Source organism: Cydia pomonella, chromosome 3 (assembly GCF_033807575.1).
Source record: "Cydia pomonella isolate Wapato2018A chromosome 3, ilCydPomo1, whole genome shotgun sequence".
Lineage (NCBI taxonomy): Eukaryota > Metazoa > Arthropoda > Insecta > Lepidoptera > Tortricidae > Cydia > Cydia pomonella.
In genome coordinates, this window is record NC_084705.1 from 29,725,891 (window position 1) to 29,739,238 (window position 13,348).

Here is a 13,348-nt window from a genome sequence, read left to right on the forward strand (position 1 = left end):
CGAAAAAGACCTTATTTCATGAAGGTGTACTGAAGGACAAAGGCCTATATTGTTCCCGCGGGTGTTATGGATTGTGAAAAAAGCTATAACACCCTAGGGAGTTATAGTTTTTTTCTTTTTTTTACTTATTCATACAAACCAACGTCAACTAGCGTTCTAAATTATGCTTGTTTTATAAGATTCAGATGGCATATCATTTTACTCCGAAAAGTAAAAAAAAATATTGTATAAAGTATTATTTAACTATGGGACAAAAACTTTTTTTTTACAAGTTTAAAACATCTTAAAATAAACGGACTTGGAGCCTAATTTTATTACTTTATCATTATAGGTAAGTTAAAACCTTCTACTTCTTAAAAGTTGTATGATAAAAGCCTTAGAAAAAATTACGTGGTCGTTAACTTTTATAATGTCTACAAAAAAGACGCCGGTTTTCCCAAACTACTGAGACTCATAGGTATTCTCTGAAACAAGTCACACGAGTGTTACTCGTACTTAAACCACGTGAGTTAAACCGTTTTCATCGCACTTGCTCGAAAAAGATCTTATTTCATGCATGTGTATTGAAAGACAAAGGCCTATTTTGTTATAAAACAGTCCAAAATCTGAGGAGTAGCAAGTATTCGTACCCAGTAAAATTATCATCACACTGGCGATTTGTACTTGTATTTGAATAAATAAATAAATAAATATTATATTTGTACTTGTATATGAATAAATAAATAAATAAATATTATAGGACATTATTATACAAATTGACTAAGTCCCACAGTAAGCTCAATAAGGCTTGTGTTGAGGGTACTTACACAACGATATATATAATATATAAATATTTATAAATACTTAAATACAAAGAAAACACCCATGACTTAGGAACAAATATCCATGCTCATCACACGAATAAATGCCCTTACCAGGATTTGAACCCGGGACCATCAGCTTCGTAGGCAGGGTCACTACCCACTAGGCCAAACCGGTCGGTCGTCGGTCGGTGTATTTGATCTTCTAGTACTTAAGTACCTACTATCTTAGTAGGCAACGAAATCACTTACGATTACCAGAATTCCGTCATAAAATCAATAATTTACTTACATATAATTAGTGCCGCCGCCACTAGGCAGGTATTTCTATTTCCTTGTAGATACATTTTGGAGAATCTGAAACAAATCATGATATAATTTACAATCGATCCACAAGTCAACAACACAAAACAACAAAGTACTATTATCATCATCATCAGACGAAGTCGTGGGCAGATACAAGTAATATTATATTTATCATCATCATACCTCTATAGTTATTCAATACCTATAAGGAAAACGATACTTAAACATACTTTAAAAGGGGTTCATGATAATTAAAGATGGTCGGGATTCCCGCAACAATAACTGAACCTTTGAGGCCGATTCAGTTTGTGTCAATTTGACCTCACTTTAACCTTTTCAACGCCAAAGACCACTAAAACGGTCATCGTCTGTCGTGCCCGCGACGCCAATGACCATTAAAAAGGCTATGGCGGACGTTGTCAAAGCGACTTTCCTACTGTCAGTTAAGCTTCATATTCGCTCTTCACCAGTTAACTTTTTGGCGTCCATGGCATTTCTTGACACGTGTGGAAAAGCGTTGAAAAGGTTAATACCACCTTGTGTCATGTCAGTAGGTATCTCATTCGCACCAATAGATTTAAGCGAAATGGCTTTATGAGACGAGACGTGACTATTTCTACCGCAATTATTTTTTATACGGCCGCATAATCTTAGGGCAATTAGTTTAGGCCCCAGTTAGAGTTAGTAGTAAATGAAAAATCGCTTTACATCGCTAAAACCTACGTCTCTATAAATTTACGGTTATATAAAAAATACACGCAATATACATAAAAAAATTGTACGGCGTTTTCCATGAACGATTGGTACGAGTATCTTAGCTAGGCTCCACGATTACATTTCGTCAGCAGATCACCAGTCAGCATGACCCGCTAACGCTGATTGCCACGGCCAAGGTCGTGTCGAAACTAGTTCAAAACCGTAACAAATATTTAAATCAGAATCGGCGTCAGTAAAGGTATTTGGAAAGTTCAATACCTACGTTATACTCTTATGCTCGGAATTCCCTAGATATCGCAGAGAATATTCTAAATTCCAATCGTTTACTGAGTATCGGTATTCTCCTTTATTACCGCATGTAAGGAGATAGTTTTGGAATATATAAAGTATAAATAAATATTATGAGACAATCGTACATAAATCGACCTAGCCTCAATAAGGGCTCATTTACACGGTGCGAAAACTCGCATGCGAGTTTGATTACATTGCGGTATTTGATCGGTCGCCGAATTAGTTGTAACCTCAATAGTCCACAATGTAACTAAAATCGCATGCGAGTTCGCGTGCCGTCTAAATCGGCCCTTAGGCTTGTGTTGTGGACGCCAGACGACAATATTATATATAATAGATAGATATATATAAGTATACACTTTAAATACATAGAAAAGTCCATAACTCAGGAACAAAATAAATGGCCTTACCAGGATTCGAAACCGGGACCTCCAGCTTTGCAGGGAAGGTACCGACTAGGCTGTTACATACCTAGCCAAGACACTCTTTGACCCATGACCTTACTGAAAGTTACCACGATTACAGTGAATGCTTTCAAAGAGACGCCTACAGTTAGCAAGCATCGTTGGACCCATCTGGATGCATCAGGATTTCGACTATTATATCATTAGATCTAGTTCATACTCAAATCCCTGCCAGCTATTGTAGTGTAGTACCATAATGATTTATATGACTGCATTCTGAATAAAACTATTCAAATTCTTATTAATAAAGCAATGGGTATGGAAGGTAGAGTTAAGGAATAGAATCTACATATACCAAAAAGTGTCCGACAAAAAACCACAAATAGGTACCTAGAATACTTGAGAAAAAAATGTAATCATAGACAGCGCACTTCACTCCGTCAAAACGTCTAGGTACTTAGCTACTCTAGCGCTACGCTGGAGAGATTTGGAACTATTATTTATAGCTGACAACTGGTCACTTTTGCAACAGTTCTGCCTATGGAGATTCCATTCCTTGCCTCTACCTTCCATAGCAATGGGGTTCAAAATTGCAATGGTTACGAAAGTAGTGTTATCAACAATGAGGTTAGTTGAGCAACCAAGTGTATGCGGGTAAGACGAAGGGTAAAAGTTATTTACACAGGGTGTTTAATTCAAATCTGACCAGAGGAAAGACGAACACGACAAAATAATTTAAACAAATATTTCAGCTTTTGTTGGCATTTGACATCTAAAGTATTTTTTATGGAGGTTGATTTCACTGAAATATTATAAGAGTCAGACCAAGATAAGTCTGCAACGATTATGATAGCACCCGCAGTGCAAGTGTTATTTATACGTCATAATTTCATAGAAGTTTAAATTAAAATAACACTGGCACTAAGTGTGCTATCAAAATCGTTGTAAACTTGTCTTGGTGTGATTTCAACTAATATATATTTAACATAGAATTGATACAAATAAAATATTTAAGTATATAAATCATCATGATTGTCGTCAAACAGTGCGTATTTAGTTACGAAGTATTGAAGATAAATTGGCTGGTTTACATTATTTTCCATTTCTATTGGACGCCATTTTATTTCCACAGATAATTTTAGTTTCAATTGGCGCTTGGCTACTAGACTCCGAACCTATAAAAGATAGCGAAATGTGTTCCTAGAAATTTTCATACTCAGTTCAATTTTCAATCTAAGGTCAAATCTATCAATGTTTGGTTGCTGGTAAATAGATAGATAATAGTCTAAACTAATAAATAATAATAAAAATAATAAATAAGGGGATATCTTATACAGATCAACTTAGCTACAAAATAAGCAAAGCTTATACTTTGGGTACTAGTACGATATACACACTTGTATAATACATAAATACATACTTATATACATAGAAAACACCCATGACTCAGGAACAAATATCTGTGTTTATCACACAAATAATTTCCTTTACCGGGATTCGATACACATTATCGGCTTCATAGGTAGGGTCACTACCCACTCGACCAGAACGGTCGTCAATTATTAGGAGTATATTTCTAATGCAGCCATAATATTATAAAAAACGAAGGAAAACAATAATACATGTACTCGTTGGTTACACTGCGTATAATTTTAACGACCGGTCTGGACTAGTGGGTAGTGACCCTGCCTACGAAGCTGATGGTCCCGGGTTCAAATCCTGGTAAGAGCATATATTTGTGTGATGAACACGGATATTTGTTTCTGAGTCATGGGTGTTTTCTATGTATTAAAGTATTTATATATTATATATATCGTTGTCTAAGACCCTCAACACAAGCCTTATTGAGCTTACTTGTGGGACTTAGTCAATTTGTGTAATAATGTCCTATAATATATATATTTTTTTTATAATCTCAAGGTCGTGTCATAACAATATCAAAATTTATAACGAATTGTAAAAACTGAATAGCTCAAGTTTATCAACGCTACGTAATGTATTTGTTTAAGCGCTCTTATTGAGTACATTTACAAAATTATGCAAATTTGACAGTGAACTGGGTTAATTGCGAGTATAAAACGTGTGTTAATCAGCATAAAGTAAAATATATATTTTTTAATGCAAGAAGTGATTCCATACATAATATATTTATTTGTATTGTACTTGTTATTTCGTAATCGACATCATACAGGATATATCTAGACATTGCATCAATCCTATAATGTAGATACACCTGAACTCTAAATACAAGTAGCTTTAGCTAAAATAAATAAATATTTGGCGACAATCTTACTCAGATCGACTTAGCTTTATTTTATTTTATCATATAATCAAAATATCAATTTATAAAAACCGTTCTACTAGATGTCTGAGGGAAACGTGCTAAGGAACTAATACCATAATTATTTCCCCATGAGCAAATATACTTGTTCAATGATTAATTAGCTAAGCTAGACATCCGTATGTACTTAGCCAATATTTAAAATACATAAAAATATTCTAGCAAATCCTAATCACGAATCACGTCAATCTAGGTAAAGATAAGTAAAATATGGCCTCCATCAAATATATGATGAATGATGATTTTGCCAATGTCCAGTGTCGTTGTTCAGTAGTAACGTTTAAGTGTGCTCGTAGAGCATGACGTTGTTTGGTAGCAATTTTAAAAATTTAGTATGAAGATAGTTTAAGGCCCGAGGGAGGATACAGGGTACGTAGTTTTTATCCATCATCATCATAGCATCCCACGCAGACAAAGTTGTGGGCAGAAGCTAGAAATAATTATTAAATTTAATCCGTGACCACAACACATTGAAATCGAATGGCGAAACCGCAGTAACAACATTTTGTAAACAACGTAAGTTAATGTCTCTTTAACGATATGGTAACTGTATCGCGCGTGACAACGGCACTGCTTCAAAACACGGACATTATGCATGTCCTGTAGACATCGCATCTGCTACAACGTACAAGCAGGTGTCCATAGTCCTAATACTATAAAATTAACTTCCTACCCTATATAATGATTATATATTTTTTATATTAGACAAACTGTAATTTTAAATGATATTTCACAATTTATGATTTTATTATTAATTGTATTTTATTATTTTTCAATGTGATATTTTAATGGAAGTTTAATATTAGATAATAATTATACGCCATGTATTATGGTAAATTAAGGATTGGGAACAATATTATCTAGCATCACTTTATACCCTTTTTTACACAAATAAACTATTCATTCATTCATATTTTATTCTCTTCTGCGCTAGGTACTGTAGTAATTTTGAAATACCTTGGGTAGGGTGGCAGCCGCCTTCTCAATACATATTTTCGTTTTAAGGTTAGAAATTGTATGCAGATGACAGCTGTCACCTTAAACAATTGGAAAAATACTATATTGTCCTACTTATAAGTATAAGTATCTTATAAGCATAACTATATCTAAGAAAACGAATCGTGACACTTTTACAATGAGTGTTTGTAAGTTTAATAAAGCAAAAATTGCTGGAAAGATTTGGGTAAATTTGAACATCCAAATAAGCTTGGATAAACATGTTGCAGAATACTTTTATCTTCCAAATCACCCCTTAACTTAATACCTAGTACAAACCATCTGTTTAATGAATTTTAAGTGGACGTATTCATGTACAAAGGCTGATAAAGTAATAAACAAAGAAACTAATTCATACATTATTTATTTTCTTGTTTTCTTAGAGTGTAAGTAAAATGACAATTTTAATTAGTTTTGACATTTTTATGCGCATGATTTTTATATTTTGGTATGTCTTTGATTCAGCTTTATTAATTTATTATTCTTGATAATTTATGTTTTCCTAGCATGTAAGTGAATTGGTCTGACACTGTAAACTTACATTGTATTTAATAAATAAATATAAATATTAAGCATGAATAAAGCCATAAAACACCAACTATTTCACACGAAAAAAATTAATATGACCAGCGCATTTTCCCATCAAACGTAGCAGTTTGGCGAGAATATAAATGTTTAGTAAGTCAGTTAAATTTGAATATAAAAAAACACAAATGCGTGGGATTTAGCTGCTTGTGCGTGCTCTATTCAAATGAAAGTCTGCGCTTGAAAACGTCACTATCAATTACGTCAACGTATGTGTGTCAATGACGCGTCGTCACAGCGTCATAGGACAGAGGGACTATTCCATGCAGATGGAAATTTACCATTCATTAATAATTACCTACTTTTTAATTGTCTTAACCTCCAGAGTTCCATTAGCAATTGTTTTGTGATTGAATTTGGAACTTGCCGAGGCCTGGCAAAAGATGCGAGCCAGAAAAATGCCTTTTTCCACTAAGGTACACATACTCGTTCTTGAACTGCTTTGCCAATTCAAATTATCGAAACCGGGGTCGGCTGCAGAAGATGCCTAACTTACCAATTTAATTTAAAAACAATTACATATTTGCGGCACTTATAGTCGAAACCGTTGGATCGTGGTCATCGGACACCAAACAAGTTGTGAAAGAAATGTCTCATAAACTTGTCTGGGTGTCTGGTGACTTTCATGCGGGGGAATGTTTCGATCTGCAGCTAAGTCTGGCAATGCATCCTGGGGACGATACCCCGGGCATCTCTACTACCTACCTATAGGTTTTATAGACAAAAACTGTTAATGTACATTATGTATTTTGTTAAAACATAAAACAGTGTGAATTATCAAAATGTATATCGTTTTTATAGCAAAACTATCATCTGAGTAGAAGTATGATTTTCTTAACAAAAATTATCCTATACCCGTCCCCAAAACTCAAACTATCTCTATTGTAAATTTTATCAAATCGATTCAGCGGTTTAAGAACTCTTCAAAACAGACGGACAGACGGTCAGGGTAATTTTCGCATTTATGATATTATATATATAGTCCTCCTCGCCGTTTCCGACGACGGCGACTCCTTCAACTTATGATATTATACCTAGTAAGGAAAATAAAGGGGTATAAAAAAACATTAATATAGGCAGTTAGACAATTATTATTTATTTTACGCTACTCCAACGCTTCCTAAACGCTTCTAGTTCAGAAGATATTTGTTATTGTCAAAGTTACCCCGTAATCGAAGTTATTCTAATACATCCAACGTTCTTTCCTAAAATTAAAAACAACGTGCAGTGAGATAATGAAGATATTTCGATAGCAAGTTGGTATTTTACATTTATAAAAACAAACTGAACCTGGATGTGGTCGTACCTCTTACCACGAATATTTTGAACATTGAGTATCAATAACATAGATCTATGGAGCTGTGTGTATCAATGACATGTCACAATCCGACAACATTACTTAGATACTATTATGAGTAGTATGTGGTCAGGTAAAACCTCATAATAGCACGCTTTGTGTTTTTTAAACCACTTAGCAAGTGTGTATGAAGTAAACTTTCTGCAATATTTACTCTACACACGCCATAGCTACGTGCGTGTGCGCACCGGGTCACGTTGACCCCTCATTTATAAACAATTCACAGAAATAAGGGGTCAAACACACCGGTGATCAGCTGATTGTGTTGTTTTGTAATAGTGAATCATCTGACATTGAGATGCACTATGGCGTGTGAAAAAATAGTCAATGAATTAAAACTACTAGCTATTCATTAGCGTACAGGCATTGTTGTTGCGATTGCAATTGTGTTTATGCAATAAGTTCTACCTTTTTATGTCGTTTGTAGAGTCGGAATACGATAAAAAGCAGGGACTGATTTTGTTAATACGGTACGATACCGATATTGTTTTATCGATACCGATTCGTTTTAACGGTAGAAATATACCGGTTGAAAAATAAATGTACGGTACCGGTATAAAATATATTGCCTCTATTTTCAATAATACCGGTATTCAACCGATCTTATTTCGGTACTGAAAAAATAAATCGTTGCTAAAGAGAACTTTATACGACCTACAAAGCTACAAGAAAAGAGCGTACTCCCATTTAGAGGCCAGCAACGCACTTACAACCCCTCTCGTGTTGCGGGTGTCCACGAGCGGCGGTAATTGCTTACCATCAGGTGATCTGTCTGCTCGTTTGCCTCCTTTATCATTTTTTTTGTTAAAGTGTAAGATTATTTATTTATTTAACATTTATTTATTTATTAAGTATGTTCATGAAATCAAGGACGAAACTTGTTCTCTCTTGAGCTCTTGACTGACATAAATAAGTATAAAACGTGATTAAACGTCGTTCTGTTAAAATATGGGCAATAAATGAATAACTTAATAAATTATAAATAAAAGTAGTAACCATGCCTCGTGCACGAATATGATGTATTGACCTAACCTGGAGTATTGGAACTACATTTCTATATCAAAATGGTGTTATTTCGTTATGATCCCGTGCGTCTTGCTAGCTCTAATGCATATACGAACAAGTGAACGACTGAAATGCATGCGTGAAATATAATAAAAGATTCTATACACGGTGCAACAAATGGCATGCGATTATAGATAATTGCCGGCTAAATAACAGTCACTGATTCGCAATAAACTGTCACTTCCTGCTAATCTATTACCAGACCACTATAGCTTGGATCTTTTTAAATCGAGAGTCAATAGATATCTCATTGAGATTGAATTCCACCTGTACTATTTCTTGGTCCAATGTGTATTTGCATCTCACATTTTGTTTAATGAGAAAGTGAGACAGTAAAATACCACCCTTAGGTAAGCATGCTCCATCCTAGACCACATCGGCACTTACCATCGGGTGAGCTTGTGGCCAAATTATTCCCTTTTTTTCCAATAAAAAAAGAATTTTTTGCAAATCGCAAGCGATTATCTGTGACGTTTGTATAGGCCATAATGACAACATTTTGACATGGGAATGTAAGTTCGAATTGGCCTCCTGGTATTCAATAGGCGCAAGAAATGAATTCGCGAAGATCTGCCTAATGGGCTGTGAACACGCTCTTGTACAGTTGTTTCCGAGTGATAAAACCAATTACGAGTATTATTACTTAATACATTTTTTGTGATGTATACTAAGTCCGTCTAAGCTAACTCTGCAGCAACTTGGATAGAACAAAGTGAGGAGTGTCATTAAAGACGTCTTATTTTCATCGTCGTGTCACCACGACTGCTCTGCCAAGAGTAATTCGACGGAGAAGGAAGGAAGGATTTTCATAGTTTTAAAATTAATCATGACACTCCCTGCCTCGCACAGCTAAACTGTGGAATGAACTCTCGCCTGCTGTATTTCCGGACCGATAAGACCTTCAAACTGCTGCATCTTAAATGCCGGCAGTACACTTAAGCGCGCGGTTGTTTCCGATAGACGCAGCGTTCAACGCATGCGATCACGGAATGTAGGGAAAATGGCAATACGCTTACCGCGTAAAACAATATACGGTCATTAGATTATCTGATTAAAAATGAATGCGCGGCAAACGTTGGCCATTGACGCTGCGTTTATCGCATAAAACGAGGGTGCGCTTCACAAGCCCTCTAGTGTTGCGGGTGTCCATGGGCGACGGTAATCTCTTACCATCAGGCGATATTTCCGCTTGTTTGCCTCCTATATCATAAAAAAAAAAAATTATTATAAGCCTATACGGTGTCCCACTGCTGGGGAAAGGCATCCGCCTTCGATTTCCACTCGTCTCGGTTTTAAGCAATCTCCGGTCGTTGAGCCTACCTGGGCCTACCCGATCCTCGCCCGTCTTGCGGCAACCATACCGTGGTTATTTTGGCTCACCTCTGTGGGTTCATGCGGCAGACATGGCCGGCCCAGTCCCATTTCAGCTTAGCTCCAACATCAGTAATGCGTGTTTTCAAGCGCAGCGTAGAGTTACGGATTCGGTCAAAAAAATAGTTTAAAAATATTTTTCACAATGTCAATATCCAGAGAGGAAAATGGGGACTACGCTTGCACGGAGAAGCCGCCCTCTACTATCTCCTTAACCGACTTCCAAATGGCGAAAGAGGAGGTCTTGTTTTCGTCGTGGTTTGTTTGTTTTTGTTATAAGTTTTGGTAAAAAAAAATTGTTTTGATCCAAAATAATAGTGGAACTGCAGATGAAGAATGTTAAATGATGGTCGTTTAAAATGTTCTCGTACCTTACTTAGGCAACTCAGCAAGCTTCGTTGCCTAAACACGATACTCGACTGAAAAGCTCTCTATTATATGTTTATGCCCGCGACTTTGTCTGCGTACAATTATGATAATGATAATGATTCATAAAAACTCGTTTCCTGGACCTTAAACTATCTCCATACCAAATATCATCTAAATCGGTTTAGCGGTTTAAGTGTGAAGAGAATAAATAGAGTTACTTACACATTTAATTAGTAGGGATTTTTTTGTCGATTAAGTTTAATTTTTTCAAAATGGGGGTTTGTGAGGTCTCTGTAGACATAGAGCCACTAGTTTACTAGTTTATATATTATGTGCTCACATTACGTGCCATGTTACACACAATAAGGATCTACAGTTCAGTTGTGTCAAGGCATAGATAAGGCCAATTCGTGACATGGCGTGGCTATAATCATAAGCGTTAATCATGTCGATCGTTTTTTGAAGTCAAAAATGTATTAAGAGCTTCGTCTATTTTTTTTGTACTACGTCGATGGCAAACATGCATACGGCCCACCTGATGGTAAGCAGTCTCCGTAGCCTATGTACGCCTGCAACTCACGAGAATATATATTTTTTCTGTGGCTTATATCAATGAGGCTTGTTGTGGATATATACTAGACAACAGTATAAGATATAAAAAATAAATGCCCAAATACACACAAATGTTTCATTAAGTTAAAGAGCAACTACTTTTCGACAGCGACAAATTATTTGCTGTATATTGTTCACATCATTGAACATTGCCGTAACAGCTAATAAATCTACATCGGCAGTCGCGGACGGTGCCCGCATCCTCACAATCAGTGCAAGAACGTGACACACCAGTTAACATTCCCATCGCACAGACGAATACCTCATGAGCAGTATATGAGTGATTAATAATATTCGTAGAATGATGATTAATAAAAACTATGTCCTTACCTGTGCCTCAAACAATCTTTATGCCAAATTTGATCTAAATTGGTCCAGCGGAATACTACATCACCATAACAACGAGCATAAGTGTTACCATAGCAACGAGCGTAGGCAAGCCAACCAGTCTATGTCTAGTCTCTGTTTCATCATCAACTTCTCAGTGCTGAGCATAGGCCTTGGTAGGTCAGAACATCGACATTAGGCCCTTGTTTCATTACTGTGACAATTGTCATCTGACATTGCCTATTCAATGTAGAACTGCTGGGCCAACAAGAACACATTGACGCTGCGTACCGTCGTTACTTATAAAGCCAGAAATGTGCGAAAAAGTGACTGTGTCAGGCAGGTGTGAATTGTGAAGTTGGCGAAACAGGTCCAAAACTGGGTTGTTGAGATTCAAGATGGCAAAAACGTCTCGAGAATTTTTTCCGTATTTTGCTCATTAATATTGTTTACAGTATAATATTGATAGTTTATTACGCACTGAACTATCGTAGAAGTGTGCAGCTAATGAAAAACTAATCTTAAAACGCGTTTAACCATGTCGGCAATCCATCGTGGCTTTTAGTTAAGTCCAGCTATCTCTTTACTAAAAGTAACTACCGAACAACGTCATGCTCTACGAGCACACTTAAAAGTTACTACTGAACAATGACACTTGACATTGGCAAAATCATCATAGATTTTATGGAGGCCATAGTTTAAAAGAAGAAGAAGAAGGTCCATAGCTAACCTTATCCAGTCAGTATGTTGTCAAGCTATAATTATGGAGCTGATAGATAATTTATGTGATAGCGGACACCTATTAACATTCTGGTCCACCTAGTGACATGTATCGCTGATAATCGTTGGCGAATACATTATATAATAAGTTACCTGACAAAATAATAGAATCAGACATGCCTCAATTTAAGATATACTTGTTAGACTTTTTAATAAAAAACGCATTTTACTCAATTAAAGAATATTTAGATTATAAGCCATATCTCTATTAAATTTATTGTAATGTAATTCATGCATGCTGCATGCTTAGGTTAAGATAATTTTTGTATAATATTTGCATGCCCAATCGCAGGCTGAATACACTGTTCGTAAAAATGTATTTAAGATCCACCTGACTGTATTTTAGCAAATAAATGATTTGATTGATTGATTGATTGATAATGACACCACACACGTCTTCCACCTTTTCTGTAAATACTTATTTTTTATTTTGCACAACTTTAAGAAAATCTCCACCACATTCGCACATTTTGTGGCGGTACGTGCAGTTGCTTTAAGGGGGTCTCTAACGTATTGACCTTCGATCTGAATCCCTTAGTTAATGTTTTTTGTAGCTTATCATAGTAACAGCAACGGCTGTAAGAACCATACCATACCATACCATACCACCATACCATATTTACAACAAAGTTCACTGTCCTCGAGATAGTTGTTATCAAAGTTGAACAATTTTAGGACAAAAAACTGGTTTACTGGCCATAACTTTTGTGTTAATTAGTTTAAAATTTAAATCTCTGACCAGTTTTTAGAGACGTCAAAGACAAACCCAAATAAGTTAATTTCGTACATGTCAAATCCTTCACAGCAATCTAGTAACGAAAAAAGTGTTTTTTAGACAATGTTTAAAAAATATATAAAAAAATTAGCGTTCAATTCTTTCAAAATCTGGTAGACCAGAATGGAGACAGTCGTTTGTCTTATAATTCTATCTATAGTGCAAATGTAGGAGTAACGACTCAAAACTAGTCAACAATCGATGAAAACCGCGGGGAGCCCCTTAATCTGATATAGTTCGTATACAGGTGAG

General features: G+C 35.7%; 1 protein-coding gene across 2 annotated transcripts in view; it reads right to left on the reverse strand.

Annotated features, from left to right (window-relative positions):
* The window catches only part of LOC133516507 (uncharacterized), a 219,751-nt gene that overhangs the window by 136,643 nt on the left and 69,760 nt on the right, over positions 1-13,348 (reverse strand). For both annotated transcript variants that reach the window (XM_061849493.1, XM_061849492.1), the window contains exon 2: positions 1,093-1,157. In XM_061849493.1, coding sequence (XP_061705477.1) covers positions 1,093-1,147 — 55 coding nt within the window. In that variant the 5' untranslated portion in view covers positions 1,148-1,157. The remainder of the gene's footprint in view (positions 1-1,092; positions 1,158-13,348) is intronic.